Source organism: Galeopterus variegatus, unplaced genomic scaffold (genome assembly GCF_000696425.1).
Source record: "Galeopterus variegatus unplaced genomic scaffold, G_variegatus-3.0.2 Scaffold6710, whole genome shotgun sequence".
NCBI lineage: Eukaryota > Metazoa > Chordata > Mammalia > Dermoptera > Cynocephalidae > Galeopterus > Galeopterus variegatus.
The window spans coordinates 34,670-50,666 of record NW_007732821.1 but is presented as its reverse complement, the minus strand read 5'-3'; the positions used below and the strand labels follow the sequence as shown (position 1 = coordinate 50,666).

At 57.2% G+C, this 15,997-nt stretch overlaps 1 protein-coding gene across 1 annotated transcript in view; it reads right to left on the bottom strand.

Annotated features, from left to right (window-relative positions):
• Positions 1-5,852: 5,852 nt before the first annotated feature.
• The window catches only part of PPP2R3B (protein phosphatase 2, regulatory subunit B'', beta), a 29,258-nt gene continuing 19,113 nt past the window's right edge, over positions 5,853-15,997 (bottom strand). Inside the window, exons 7-12 of the mRNA XM_008591156.1 lie at positions 13,229-13,277; positions 12,495-12,584; positions 12,123-12,298; positions 11,222-11,340; positions 11,043-11,149; positions 5,853-6,680 (exon numbers count right to left, since the gene is read on the bottom strand). Of these exons, the coding sequence (XP_008589378.1) occupies positions 6,530-6,680; positions 11,043-11,149; positions 11,222-11,340; positions 12,123-12,298; positions 12,495-12,584; positions 13,229-13,277 (692 nt within the window). The 3' untranslated portion in view covers positions 5,853-6,529. The remainder of the gene's footprint in view (positions 6,681-11,042; positions 11,150-11,221; positions 11,341-12,122; positions 12,299-12,494; positions 12,585-13,228; positions 13,278-15,997) is intronic.

Here is a 15,997-nt window from a genome sequence, read left to right as displayed (position 1 = left end):
CGTGATGTGCAGGGTCTGGTGTCTCCGAGCGTTGGCCAGTCCCTGGGTCTTTGCCACCCGTCGTCTGTCCGCCCCCCTGTGAGCTGCTGCTGTGTGCATTCCTGCCCTCTTTGGGGTCTGTCCTTGACTTCACGTCCAGCCTTTCAGCTCTGCCTAGAGCTGTGGTCTGGCGCTCACCTGTGTGGGTCTTACCTGCAACCTTCATCAACAGGGCGTGGTCTGCAGACCCAGGGGCGGCCCCGCCTCCACTCCCCCACTGCCTGCTCCTCCCCACCCCTCCGTCCTTGCCCCTTTCCCAAGGTCAAACATCCACACCGGCCCCTCCAGAGTCTTTTGTCTTCCTTTCTAAGGCAGCACCTTCTCGTCCTTCTGAGACCTGAGCCGTCCTTTCCCTTGAGAGGGAAACGACTTTCCAGAACCCTGTCATTTATTTCTGCTTTTTCTGGTGAAGTTGAAGATGAGGGAGATTCTTCTCAGGATTTGGTTGAACCAAGACGGAGCCTGCCTGGGGGGCGCTGCCCACGTGTCTGCAACCAAGTGCAGAGACAGAGGTTTTCCAGCCTCTATGGGGCCTGCTGGTGGGAGCAGCCAGGTGCCTCCCACCCACCTCACCTGAATAGCAGGGTCAGAGACCTTGGCCGCCCCTCCTCAGTTACACTGAGCAAGTGACCACAGGCTTGCTGGTCTGGGGATACAGTGCTCCTGCACCCCAGACCTGGGACTCAGGGCCCCCCGGGTCCCCAGACACGTAGCCCCCCATCACCTGCCTATAACTCGGCTCCTGCCTCTGCCTTCCCAGCTGTACCGGAGCACAGACACCTGAGGCCCCATCCACGGGCCCCTGCATCTGCCCCCTGACCTGGGCTTCTGCCTGCCAAGGGCCTGGGACGCCGTCTGCCTCATCCGCAGTTGGGGGCCCATTTCCTCACGCCCCACGCTGCCTCTGTTCCTGGTCTGACACCTGTGCCATGGACAGGCGTGGCGCCGTGTTTGCATTGGCCTTCTCGGAGGCCTGGAGCTGGGGAGGGGGACAGCCACTTCCCCAACATCAGCTCCCTGCTGCTGGCCAGCGAGTTTTCCTGCAAGATCCCTTGGTGGGAGCGTGGGGCCGTGTGAGTGCTGGTGACAGCGGCCCTGCTGGGTGTTAGGGGCTCGGAGGCTCTGTGACTCAGTGTGGGGGGGGGGGCTGCCACCTTGTGCTGGGGTCCACAGCTTTAAACAGACCACAGGCAGCATCCAGCCTGCCTGGACTGCTGGGCAGGGTCCTGCACTCCCGGGTCTCATCTGGGGTTGGGCCCACTGTCCCTGCACGTCAGGGTCTTCTTCCCCCACTGACATCTGGCCTCTCATCTCATGTCGCTGTTTCTGCTGCTCTGGGTGAGGACAAGCCGTGCCGCTCTAGGGAGACAGGGTGGTCCTGTCCCCCTGGGGAGCACAGATGGGTAGAGTCCCATGTGTGGTCAGGGCTATCATGGGACCAGGTGCAAGGGTGAGGGCAGCTGCCCCAAGGGCAGGACGGGGAGGTGAGGGTCTCCGCAGGATGTCGGTGTGCACAGAGGGGGCCAGATATCCAGGCCAGCGTGCACAGCGACCCAGGGGCCCGCCCTGAGCAAGTCTGGGCTACGGGGCATGAAGGTTGCTGCATCACTCAGACCTGAGGTGCTGGTCCCACCGGGCCTGAGTGGGGTGTGTTGTGAGCAAGCCTTGACATGTGTGGTGCCCTTGGGGTACCTGGGTGGTGGCCCTGTTGTCCTGGTGGTGCTCATGGGCTCAGACAGAAGCCACCAGTGCTGCAGGGCCATAGGGCTTCCACATCCTTCAAGGACTCTGCTGATGGGTCCCGGGGACAGGGTTGGAGCCCCGTCGCAGCAGCCAAGGCGGCAGCATCCCGACCTGTGAACGTCAGCTCTTGCCGACACCGTCTGCTGGCTCTGACTTAGCTGACTGTGTTGTGCCAGGCAGGGTTTGTGCCGCCCTGGAGGCTGCTTCCGCTCCAGCCTCAGGGAGGGAGTGGACGAGTGTCCTGCACCGTGCAGGGTGTGTACCCCTTGGCCTGGGTGGCACAGATACAGGTGCCGTCCGCACAGTGCTCCGAGTGCTGCAGATGGTCTCAGCTGGGCCGAGGCCGCCTTGTGGGCACCGAGTTGGGGGATGATTTCAGGCCTCTTTCCCCCTCTGTCCTCCTTCCTCCTCCCCACCCCCCACGCCCCAGACGCCCTGCCCCCAGAGGCTGAGGACCTGCTGCCGCCTGCGTCCTGGAAGTGGCGTCTCCTCCAGGAACTGCCAGGCGTGGCCGGGTCTGTCACCCAGGGCGGCTGCGACTGCCTCGTTTCTGCATCCAGCGCCGGCCACAGCTCTCGCAGCTGAATTACGTCCACGTGCACACACCGCACCCTCCACGCTGGGCCACCGTCACCTCTTGCTCCTCCAGCGTGAGGCTGGGGCGGGAACAGCAAGGCCCAGGAGGTGGCGGGAGACCGGTGGGTGGTGTGTGTGGGGGCCTTGTCCTGTGGGGCACAGACTGTGCAGGGGGAGGGTGGGCAGGAGGCGCCTCCCAAGTTGGAGCCCAGCCTGCTGCAGGGGGGTCAACCCTATCGGGGGCCACAGCTCGGGGTGAGGCTGAGGACAAAGGCGGGGGGATGGGGGTCCGAGGGAGGCTGGAAGTCCCAGGAGACGGAGCTCGGGGTGCAGAGTGCACAGGGCAAAGCTGGGAAACACAAGGGTTCACAGGTGGGGGACACTGGGCCCCAAAATCCCCAGCGATGGCTGTGTGTGCGCCCAGAGCTGTGTGGCTGCTGAGGCAGCATTAGGGAGAGTCTGGTGGGGTGGGGTGGGGGGTGCTGGCCTGCGTCCTGCAGGGTCCACTGACCTGCCCGTCTCAGTGCTCACAGCCACCAGGTCCCTTTCTTCTCCCTCTGGGCCTGCCCCACCCTCCTGGGCCTGCCCCACCCTCCTGGGCCTGCCCCACCCTCCTGGGCCTGCCCCACCCTCCTGGGCCTGCCCCACCTGGGGGGACGCGGCCACCGCAGCTCTGCCCCCCCTCCTTGTGTCACCTTCTCCCTCAGCCTCCAGGGCGCCTGCGTCAACAGGGTGTTGGGGCAGCACCCCGTGGGCTCCTGAGGGCCTCGGCCTCCTCCTCTTTCCCCTACTTCCCCGTCCTCATCTCTTGTCTGCATTTGCTCTCGTGTCCATCCCCGTCATGTCCTCCTCTGTCTGTCTCCTCCCTGCCCCCCACCTCCCGCCTCCATCTCTTACTGGCTGTACAGGCCCCAACCCTCTGTGACTCCTGCTCCTGACTCTTCTCCCACCTCAGTCCCTCAGCAGGGACCTGGTGTCCTTTCACCTCTAGTGGCCCTGGGTGGCTCCGTCCTCCTGCTGCAGTCGCAGTGGAATTCATTGGGACCTGCCCTGTCACCTCGTATATGGCAGAACACCTGAATACAGTGGCTTGCCACATACTGCAGCCACCAGAACCTTCTGGAACGTGCCATGCTTATGTGGTGCTATGAAGCCCCTACCCCCACCAGAATCCCCCAGAACCCACCAGGCTCACTTTGTGCTCACTTGTCATGGGTCAACCACAATGGAACCCCAGAACCTGCCATGCTCCCCTTGTTCTTGGAGCCCCTGGGGACCCGCCGTGCCTGTCACTCCTCTCCTGGAAGGCCCTTTGCTGTGTCCCAGGCAGAGTGCATGGTGCCCACCCCCACCTCACCCACCCGCCTCAAGGAGACTGGCTCACTCCCAGTGGAGAGCAGCCCGGGACGGCCTGGACCTCGGGGCTGCAGGAAGGGGTGGGGACCTCGTGAGAGAGAACAGCCAGCAGCCCCTCACAGCCACCTTTTGGGATGGGGCTCGAGCCACTCTGTCCCGGGCTGTCCCGTGCTCGGCCATTGCCCAGTTAATGCTCTTTGGGCCTAATACCCAGGGGCTGACAGGATCCCCTCGAAGCTCCCCAAGGGGTAGCCCATGAGATCTGGGGTCCAGGGAGCCCTGGACAGTCACTCACAAAAGTGAGCTGGGCTGGGTGGCTGCAGGCAGGAGATGTCCTGGCAGCTACCAGGAGGGAGACCTGCCTGGGCTGAGGTGCAGAAGTACATGCCCCCCGTGGGATGCCACCCTGCATCACAGTCTGGGGCCAGTGGGCACGTGTTTGTGGAGAGCCCCTGGCCCACTCTGACACAGGCTCTTGGTGAGGGAATGCCCAGGACGAGGTGGTAGGTCCCTCTGAGGCATGCCCAGGTGCAGCTACTATGGAGCCGTGATCTGTCTCCCCCACAGGAATATCTAAGATGTGGATAGCCTGTCCTCTGACCCCTCCAGTGACCATGTCATCGTGGAGCACATCCTGGCCTCGGTGAGTCTGGGTGGGCCCTCTGGGGGTGATGGTAGGTAAACCAGGACATCAGCAGGAGCAGCGTACAGGGACATCAGACAGTGGGGGTGGCACCAGTCGGGGAGGTGGGGGCCTCCAGCCAGGTGCTGTCCATGTCAGAGGGGGCTCTGTGATGTCATGGCCTCGTGCCTCACGTGGAGTGGGAGCAGTTTCCTTCCATGGTCAGCGCAGGGGGCTGTGGGTCCCGGGGTCAGATGTCATGGGGCCTAGCGCAGGGGGCTGTGGGTCCCGGGGTCAGACGTCATGGGGCCTCAGAGTAGACAATCTCCAGGGTCTGGCTTGACCCTTGGGAAGCCCAGCCCCCCAGCTGACCCAAGCTCTGACCTCGGGTTTCCAGGCTCACGGGAGTTTCTGGGCTCACGAGGGGTCCTCAGGATTCCGAGGCAGTTGGTTCCGTAATTCCATCCTTGCAGGGCCCGGTGTGTGTCCTGCTGGTCTCAGTGGGCCCACGTGGCTGGGGGGCAGTTAGGGAGCCCCAGCTCCACAGGACTCACTCCCGTCCACTTGCAGGCCCAGGCCCTTGCCCCCCCATCCTCTGGGAATTCTTAGGGAGCTGCCCTGTTGTGACTGGGAATGTGCGAGGGTGCCCAGCCCATCCTGTGGAAGGTGCCTCCTGTGTCTGTCCATCCCATGTGTGTGTGTCCACGTGTCTCCGTTCTGGGCACCTATCCCTGTCTCTTCCTCCAGGGTTCTGAGGAGCCCACACCCCACAGGGACAAGTTGGGAGTCTGTGTCATTCACGGCCCCGTCCTGTTTCCACGGCCAGCAGTTCCATGGCTGGGTGGAACCGGCTGCCTCCACACAGGCTGCTCTGGAGGGAACCCCGGCCCTGCCCTGCCCTGCATGCCTGTGGAGCCAAGCACAGGTAGAGGGGCACAGTGGCCTCACAGGAGGGTGGCCTGGGGTCCACGCACCCCAAGTTGTGATGCGTGTTCCTGCTATGCTGGCCATGGGGGCCTCCTGTCATGTGGGGATGCCTTGGGTTGGGAGTGTCTTGTCTTGTTCGAGGAGGGACAAACTCCACTCCCTGTGGTTGTCATCGTGATGGCTTCACCTGCCGCGCACTCCAGGTGGGGCCAGGGAGCAGGCATGGATAGAGGCAGAGCTGTTGGGGGCATGTCCCTGTGGGAATGTCCAGGCCATTAAACCTCATCTTGGGGCCAAACCATGTGAGCCCCACCCCCTCCATCCCCGGGACGCTGCCGCCCCACCCCTTCCCGCCACGGCCCCACTTTCTGCCAGCCTTGGCTTCCGGGGACGTGGACCCCCGTGGCTGGGAGCGCCAGGGGAGGGGGGCACACCGCGAACATGCTGGACTTGGGCTGTGTCCCCAGGCAGCATCACCATCTGCTGTTACTGTTTGTGAAATGTTGACGGCCTCGTAAACGGACCCGAGTCCACGTGGCATGTCATGTTTGTGTCCCTGGGCTGTGGCTGAAAGAACTGTGCTCCTGACTGAAAATCCTTAAATTCTTTTTTTGAAAATACAAACGTGATCACATAAAACATTCGTAAACCGCTATACACAGCAAATGAAGGTTACCTTTACATACTTCTGTACATTTATGTAAAAACATCCCAATGAAGGCGCTGCAGGGTTCCCTGCCCATGCCCCGCACGTGGGAGATGCGGGTGTGGCCAGCTGGGCCCATCTGGTGCTCATGGAATGTTCGTGACGACCCCAGGAGAGAGTGGCATGCGCCCAGCGCCGAAGAGCAAGCATGTGGCAGAGGACATCACTGTGGCCCTCTCCAGAGCAGCCAGATCCTGGGGTGACCTGCTGGCCAGGACGGGTAAGTCAACACCTCCACTCCAAAAGCTGCAGTGTGGGTGGGGCCCAGGGTGTTAGCACAGGAGCCTGTCCCAGTTTACAAGGGACCCTGGGGCCGACGTGCCAGACTGCAGAGTTCTTGAGCCAGCGTCGGCCCCTCAAGGTCAGGTAGGAATCAATCTGCGCCATCAATGACATCTGTGACTAGCGTCGTATGAATAAATAGAAATTTATCATTCCGTACAAATGCACTTCATCTTCCACAAAAGACAGCTCAACGATTAAATGGTTTTTTTACACCAAAACTGGTGCATCTCAGCGATCACCCTGGCGTGGGCCACCGCACATGATCCCTGGGTGCGTCACAAAGTCTGCAGGTCCTCGTCCCTACAGGCATACTCGTACAGGTCTACAGCACCCAGGGGGGATGGTGCCTCGAAGAAGGGCCTCTGGGACAGCGGGGACCGCAATGTGCTCAGCTTCTGGTCCACGGGGCTGAGCTCTGTGTCGAATCTGCAAGGAGAGGCATGATGAGGGGACAGCAGGCAGGACAGGGGAGGGCCCCTGGATGCGCTCACAGCGTGGGGCCCTCTCCTGAGTCGTAGATGTACATTCATGCCCCCCGCGGGACGGCACCAGAGTCTTCCCTGAGATGCACTGATGCACTGCACCACCGTGAAGCCACCTGTGTGGACGCTCAGTGGTGGGGCAGCCTCCCTGAGGATCACCAGCAGAAGGAGCCCACCCTTGGGGTCACATGGGATGGGGTGCTACCCGGGGTCGGCACAGCTGTACACTCAGCATCTCTGCAGTGGTGGCGACTGGGTGACTCTGTCCCGCAAAGCTTAATGATGGTGCTTCTTTCAGAGCAAACCTCCAAACCCTAAGTGGGTGTGGCCTGTTTTAAAACTGGACTGGTCTGTCCACAGGTGGCCGATCAGATGGTGAGAGCCCATGTGACAGTGAAGATGCTGTTCATAAAGAGTAAGACTCAACTTGGTTTAGGCAAAGTCAAGACGTAAATGCAGGCTGCCCAGGTGATGCCACAACAGTTTGAACAGAATCCTCACCCTGAAGGGACGGTAACACCTCCTTTCTGTTACGGGTGATGACAAGTACTCCCTGTGCCTCTACACTGGAAATGTCCTGACATCTCTCGGAAACTAGTGAAGACGCCAACCCTCCAAAGCCCTCCTCCAGGGCTCCTGCCTTGCCCAGTGCCCGGCTCCCCTGGTGGGCCTGAGCTGTACCGTGAAGGAGCAGAAGTGAACTTGGGCAGGGCAGCCACACGGTGACCAGGGCATGGTGACCATGAACTGCACGCTTTGGACTCAAAGCCAGTCATCACCATGGGCAGGGGGACACGGTGGCTGGGCAGGGGACAAGGGGCCTCGTCAGGAGGGGAGACACATGTGGTGGAGAAGAACTTGGGGTGGGCATGGCCATGAGGTGGGGGTTGATACAACAGGGCAGGTCTGGTGGCTACAGCTGCTCTACAAGGTGCAGCAGGGTGAAGGACACAGGAAAGGTGCAGGGAGTGGGGACCGACAACCCAGGAAGGTATCCTGAGCCGAACACAAGTGAAAACACAAGGTAAACCCACGGTGCTGACTGGCACAGAGCAGTCGGTGCCCGCTCAAGAGAAATGTGACATCAGCCTCTCCCCAAAGAAACTGGAGAAGGTGAGCGGCCGAAAGGAAGGTCACACAGACACCGACAGGACAGGAAACCCAACAGCAGAGCAGAGGGATGGCACTGCTGGTGCTGTGACAAGATCTAGAATTGATACCCTCCCGGCCATACCAATGCAGAAACAGATAAAAGATAAATCAATATGAGGACCACGGGAGGTGGTGATTGGTGTGGATTCTGTAGATATTAACCCTAAAATCCGGGACTACCATGGCCAATAACACACTTAGATGAACAGAAGACACAAACCACTCAAGAAGGAAGGGATAACCTAGCCCAGGGTCTGAACTTCTCACAGAAAGACCTCCAGTCCCAGAGGACAAATTCCAAACGGGTGTCTAAGATTCTAGAAAATGCCAGCTCACCTACAGGTCTGCGGGGAGTAGGGAAGGAGACCTTCAGGGTGATGGAGGCACGTGTTATCCCACTGTGGGGGAGGCCTCCTGGACGCAAATGTATGCTTGAAACGCACAGTTAATAAAGATGGTAAATAAGAATGAAAACCCATCCATCAAGGAAAACTCCTGGCCCCGGTGGTATCACTGGTGAATTCTGCCAAACACTCAGGGAAGAAATAACACGTCTGCCACGCGAACCCTGCAGGAAGCGCAAGCCCGTCTGTTCCTGTACGAGGCCGGCAGCCCCGACACTAAAGCCAACAGTAGCCCGAGAACAGACCACAGGTGAGCTTGGCCAGTGTAATCCACTAACCTACGAGAAAGACGTCACAACCGCGCAGGTTTATCCTGGGAAGGGTTCAACTGTCAAAAACCACTCGCTGTAATTCCGTGTGGCATCAGGCTGCAGAAAGAAACTATTTCAGCAAATGCATCTGACAGAATTCAGCATCCCTTCATGACAAAGTCTCAAACTGGGACAGAAGGGGAGGTCCCCAAGCTGAAAGGACGTTTGCAGGAACCCTCACAGCTGCTTTCCACCTGAGGCCGGGAACAAGGCTGTCCCCATCCCTCCTCCTCCACGTCGCACTGGAGGTTCTGGGTGGTGCAACAGGCAAGAAAAATAAAATGCAGAGAGCAGAAAGGAAGAAATAAAACCAGCCCACTCAATGTGACTGTCCATGTAGAAAACCCCCCAAAACCTACTAAAAACTACTGGAGCTAATAAATGCATTTAATAAAGGTGCAGACAAACACAAGATCGATAAGCGCAAATAAACCATATTTCTACAGCCCAAACAACTGGAAATGGGAATTTAAAAAGTACCTTTTACAATGCCCAAAATTATGAACTATTCAAACAGAACTCTCATGAAATACGAAGTTAGTTCAACGAGTCTGTGGAAAATGGAACTCCAAAGATAAACGAACACTTCTGTGAACTTGTTGAGGACCCCTAGTGCATGTGAGGTCTGTACAGGGAAAGCTACATGACGATGACAGATGGAGCCAGAGGAGACCTAAGTAAAAGGAGAAACACACGTGTCTGTGGAGTGGCCCACTGTCCCCGCGTGGCTGTATTCAGTCATCAGCATCTCATTCAAGCCTTCAGCAGAATGGTTTTTTGTAGTAGACAAGCTTATTTTAAATTTACAACAAAGGCCGAGATCCAGCACGGCCAGCGCAACACAGAAAGAGAAGTGAAGTGCTGACGGGACCTCCTCACCCTGTGGCTGCAGAGTCACTGCATGCTCTACAGCTGGCCACACAGAGGGGGTCGCAGACAGGCACAGTCTCCGTGTGGTCACGATGCTGACTCTCACGGCCTACAGACCCACAGTTCCCACAAATGTCTCCACAGGCCTTCGCAGAAAGCGACAGTGGGCTGGCCACTGGCTCACCTGATTAGAGTGTGGTGTGAGAACACCTAGGTCAAGGGTTCGGATCCCTGTACCCACCAGCTGCTTAAAAAAAACCCTATCCCCCCTCCCCCCAAACCCTCTAACAAAGAAAACAACAGGTGCATCTAAAATCCGCATACCCAGACCATCCTGCGCTAGGCCAAGGCTGGAGGCTTCTCACCATGTGACTTTGGTACTCACGATGAGGCTGCGGACTCGACACAGTGTTTATTGGGGAACGGACACACGTGGACCTCAGAAGGTGAAGGCAGTTTAGAAATGGACTACGCTCACGAGGTCGATGGAGTTTCAACAACGACACCAAGGCAATTCAATGGCTTTGCAAAAATGGCACAACTGGACATCCAGATGCAAAAAACTGAGCCTCGATTCACGCCTCACACCCCACAGGAAAATTTACTCAAAACCCATCACGGACCTAGGTGGAAAACGTAAAACAAGACTTGTAGAAGAAAGCCTTTGCAGCGGTGGATCAGGCAGTGATTTCTTAGACATGACACCAAAGCACGGTCAGAACAAATTGATAAGTGGCATGTCATCAGAATTAAGAACACCTGAGAGACAACATCAAGAGAATGAAAAGACACCTATCTGATAAATGAATTTTTCCCAGAAGCTATAAAGAACCTTTAACTTAATAAGAAACCAAGAAGCCCTTCTGGGTGGTTCGGTGTCTCCAAGGTCTCAGGTAGAAATGGGGCCCATGACTGGCCACCGGCCCCAGGCAGGCTGCCCACCTCCGACCCTTCGGTGTCAGCCAAGGAGTAAGGATGGACATCATTAGCAACATGTGCCTTGACTCAGTCTCCCCCTTCTTTGCCTCACGTGCAAGAACTGGCAGCAGCTGCGAAAGCGACTAGACACCACAACCCCCACACAGATGGTCCACCAGCCACTGGAGTCACCAGCAGAGACAAAGAAAAGAGGATGTCTCTCTCCACAAAGCCCATTCCAGAGTGACAGGAGCAGCATCTGCTCTATGATAATTTGGGGGGACCTGATGATTTAGGCAACAAACTAAGAGTAACCAGGAGAAAAGAAATCTAGGGTAGAGGGGGGAGGGAATGGGGGATGGGGAGAGATTGGGCAAGGGGCATAAAGAATAACGATTTGTAACAATATATACGCTAGTAATACTGATTTGATCATTATATCAATGTTCAACCCCCAAAATATGGATAATCAATTTTGACTCAATAAATTTAAAAAATAAAAACAACCAACTTGCAGCCAGGGTTACGAGATCCCACGCAGGAGCTACAGGACGGGGCTGAGTTGCACACTCAGGCGAGGCCAGGACGCCGTGCTGTCTGCCTCCCATCCTCACCACCTCATTGCCCTGTGCTCCCGCGTCCCACACTCACCCCTCGTCCCACGGCTCGCCCGCAGCCTCCTCGGCCACCAGGATGTCGTACTCCTCGGCGGCGTACTTCTCCCAGTCTGACAGCTCGGGGCCGTCGCTCTCGCTCTCCTGGAGGAAGCACATGTGTTGCAGACGTGGCACAGGTGGCAGCGGTGAGCCCGCGTGCCCTGCCACACTCACCCTGAACAGTGAAACCTGCTCTTTCTGCTCGTGGTCAAGGTACTTCTCGATGTTGAAGAACGTGTCAAAGAAGACGTTGGCGAGCTTACACTGCTTCAGGTCATGGAGCGTGATCTTCCCTGCGGAAGACGGAGCATTTCAAAGACAAAATGAGCCCGGCTGCGTGTGCAGAGGTCTGTACTGTGTGTGCTGGCACGTGTGATAACCTGCCCTCGAGGAGGCAGCACAGCACTGTGCTCTGACACACTCTGACGTGAGGAACAGACATACGAGGTGGTTCTGGGCATGGCCTGAAGCGTGGAAGGCCACGGGCACGGAGGAGAGCCGTGGGGTCCTGTGTGGCAGGGAGGATGACGGGGTGCAGAGACAGAACAGGGAGATGCAGGCCACCAGGGAGCGTCCCTGGATCTGAGATGACAGGGATCTGCTCCAGGACCCGAGCTCCTCAAGGGGTCATTAAACACGAGTAGAAAATCAGGGTTAGGAAGAACCGGCTGCAGGTGGCCTGTGCCCGCTGCCTCAGAACGATTTCTAAAGTTAAACATCCCCAGACCTGGATTCCAAAACACTGAGCACAAAACGGATGGAGGCAGCAGCTGACAGAAAGTTCCCTACAGACCCTTTGACCTTCAAGGGAGTTTGGGGAGGAGTAGGGGTTGAGGCTGGGACATGCCACAGACTGCGTCAACACAGACTGGATGACCAGGCCTGGAACCACAGTCCCTCACAAGGGGAGGTACACTCACTTGAGATGTCTCCTCACCCAAATGCCTGCTCACGGTGGGATGTCCCCTCAGGTGACCCCTCACCCAGGGAAGTCCTCCCGAGCATTCCCTCACACTGGATGTCCCCTCACCACAGACACCTCCTCCCCCGTGACGTCCCCTTGCAGGGGTGTTACCTTCATTCTGGGGCTTGACCAGGTCCAGCATCTGGCAGAGGCAGTCCTCAAAGGGCAGGGCCTCGATGGCCATGCTATCCAGCCTGCGGCACTGTTCCTCGTAGAAATACTCCAGCTCGAACATGGACAACGCCCCGTCCCCGTCCAGGTCCATGCAGCGGAACCAGTACTCTATGCTGAGACCGCGGCGGACCTGTCAGCCAGACCGCCAAAGACACCCTTCCCCAGGTGGACCCCACCCAGGTCACCCCCACCAGGCCAACCCTGCCTGGGACTGACCGTTGGGCAGGCAATCAGGTGGGCAGTGCACACATGGGGTGACTGCTGAGCACACGCTTCCAACTCCTACGAGAGGAGTCCCTGAACATCTACCTGGTTGGGGTTTTTTTGTCCTCTTCAGAGATCAAAAACCAGACAAAGTCCGCGTAGCTAATCTTGCCTGCCTTCTGTACTTTTCTGCCTCTGGATTCAGGCGCAGCATGCAGACACAGATGCATGTTGGGGAGAAAAGCATGGAGCAGTGGGGTCCCTTCCAACATGCTCGGGCATGGGCACCCACAGTCCCTCCCCACTTGGTTGCTTCCCACTTGGTTGCTCCTGCAAGGAGCCTGGGGGGTCCTCGAGAGCCAGGGCAGAGGCTCCACCGTTCTCCAGGGACGTCTAGAGCAGCCAACCAGTCACTGCCACAGTCCCCGAGGCCTCAGACACTCCTCCGGGGCGTGCTCAGATGCCAGTGCCTGAGGAGGACACCAACCTGGGGCCTGGGCTGTGTGCCCACCCTTACTTAAGACCTCACCTGACAATGACGTGTGTGTCCCCTATATTAGGATTTCGAGTAACAGAGATGAGCATATCACTCCTTATTGAGAACCTTGTGTGACAGATGCGTGTTCCCCTTTACTTAGGACTGCATGATATGTGCACTGGCCCTTACATGGGACCTTGAGTGACAGGCGTGTGTCCCCCCTTCTCGTGACCTTGTGTGACAGTCCTGTCAGAACACCAGCAGCTCACATTAGGGAGGAAATGAGAGAGATCTGGCCTCTTGGAAGTGAACTGCTGGAGTCAAAGGAGGGGGTGCTGGGTGGAGGCTGGGCTGTGCATACCTGGTCACAGCTCCCGAGAATATCCTGTCGACCATCCTCGTAGAAATGGCTGCAAAGGAAGAAACGGGCTCGTAAGCAGCCCGCCTGGTGGCCTCAGTCCATGTCACACCCTGTGGGGCACAGCCTTGGCGGGGTTGGGTCTGAAGTGGAGAGGAGGCCTGAGACTGGGCAGGGGAACCGATGCCCCCTTATAGGCTCCCAGGCGCTCACTAAGCTTCCAGTCCTGGAGGGTTGAGCCCCAAGTCAAAGCCAGAGTGAAAAGCCAACCAGAGCTCTGAGACAGGTCTGCGAAGAGCGCAGCAAATGCATGTTCACAGCTTATGCTCCGGTGCAAATGCGCCCACCCTGACCGCGACTGTGAACACAGAAGCACCTCACGTAAAACCTGACTGACAGGAGGTGATCGTGAGAAGTGGAGCCTCGGCTGGGGGCTTCCAGTCCAGGCAACACCGCCTGGGTACTGGGACAGCAGACGTTCATCTCTCCAGTCCTGAGGTTGAAGTCTGAGATCAAGGAGTGGCAGGGCTGGTTCCTCCTGAGGCCTCTCTCCTTGGCTTGTAGATCCCGTCTTCTCCCTGTGTCCTCACATGGTGGACCCTCTGTGTGTATCTGTGTCATTTCCTCTTCTTATAGGGACACCAGTGAGATTGGAATGGGCCCCACCCTAGTGATCTCATGTTAACTTAATCATCTATTTAAAGACCCTGTCTCCAAACAGTCATATTTGAGGTCCTGGGGGTTAAGATTTCGATACAGGGATTTTGGGGAACAAAATTCAGTCCACAGTATGATGCCCAGAAGATGGGGAAATAGTCTCCTTGCCCACACCCCAGTTCATCCTGCCTCAAAGTCAGCCCCATGACAAAGGACTGGATGGTGTTATGAGTTGAATGGTGTCCCTGCAAAAAGGTATGTCCCCATCCTGATCCCTGGTACTTGAAAACGGTGCCTTATTTGGAAATAGAATCTTTACAGAAGAAATTAAGGATCTCAAGATGAGATCATCCTGGGTTAGGTTATACCCTAAATCCAATGACAAGTGTCCTTAGAAGAGAGGAGACAGACACAGAGGAGAAGCCACTGTGAAGATGGAGGCAGAGACTGGAGTGATGCGGCCACAAGCCCTGGAACGCCTGGAGCCACCAGGAGCTGGGAGAGGCAGGAAGGATCCTCCCCTGGAGCCTCTGGAGGGAGCACGGCCCTGCCACACCTGGACCTCAGACTTCTGCCTCCAGAGCTGGGAGAGGGAAGTTTCTGCTGTTGGCAGCTGCCTGGTTTATGCTAATTTATTCTGGAAACCCTGGGGACTTAGTCCAGCTGACTTGGACCTCTCTAGTCTGCTGATCTTTGGAAACACGCCCTTGTAGAGCTGCACCAGAGTCAGCCCTGACCAGCACCGCCTTTTCATTTTACGACATAGGATGATCTGCTACGTGCCTATAAAATCCTCCAGATTTCTCAGGGAGGAGGGTGGAAGTGGCATGTGAAAGGGAAGAAACACATTAAAGCATGCTTTGGCCTTCAGAGATCATTCCAGAAGCCCCGTGTGCTGTTCGGATGTGAGGCTGTGAGTGGGTGTGGCAGCAGCTCACAGGAACATGGGAAGTGGGAGCTGGGAGGGAGCTTGACAGTGACAGCGGGCCCCTGGTGCTGGCGTGCTTTCCGCCCTGCAGACCGGGTGCTCAGCCGTGTTCTCACTGAAGGTGTGGCATGGGGGTCGGTCTGTGGAGCATGCTGAATTCAGCGCAGACAAGGCGAGGGGCCGCATCTGCTTGTGTGTCCACCCACATGTCCCAGGACCATGGTCCGCTGCGGCCAAGTCCCAGGGAGAGCCGCAGAGAGTATGACAGGCCCCGCCCCCGCAGAGCTCACGTGTGGGGACGCTACGGTCAAGGCTGAACACACCTGCGGCTGCCTGGGAGGATTTAGGAATACTCTCATGAGCAGCTATCTGAAAAATTACACCCAAAGATGCAGTTTTAAGGAAATGCCGTAGGAAAGTCAAAACCCATGGGCACGTGAATTTTAGCATTTCATATACCTTGAAGTTCTGATTACTCCTAAGGGAAGGTGGGAGCAATATTCTTTTATTAAAAAAGTACTCATGAACAGTTCCTTATGCTGAAGTTTAAATTGTGATTAAGCCACTAGTCACATTTTTAGGATCCCGTCTATGATGTGAACTGATGAAAACTCATCGCACAACCTTGGAAGCTGGAAACAAAAACTTATTAAAGAAAAAGGTATCTCCATGTAACATGCTAATAATGAAAATTCCTAAATTGGATGCTGGTGTGGGAGCCACCATGGTGGGTCTCAGGTTCAGCTATCAGCACAGTCTCAGGACTGGTGCCAGTGCCCCCTCTACTGGCCACCTCGCAGAGACCTCGTCCTGGCGGGGGGAGGAGGAGGAGGCTGGAAGCCAGGAACTGCAAGGAAGGCCGGAAAGAAAACATTCACCTACTAAGTCGGTTCCAAATGGGCGAGCAGATGTGCACCTGTGTGGACAGGTGTCCACCTGGCTGTGTAGGTGTTCACTGGGGGGCAGTGACTGTGTGCTCAGAGTGAGGGGGAAGCCTGTCGAGGAAAGCCAGAGGGCTATACCCAGAGACTGCCAAATTAGGGCTTGCCCATCCAGCTTGGCATGAACCTGAAGGGTGGGGGTCCCCAAACTCCTCAGGAACACAGCAAGGCCTGGGGTGGAAGTGGTGTGAGGTACACAGGGCAGGTGAGGATAGGTCAGGTCTTGTGAAGCATCTGTGCTGGGGC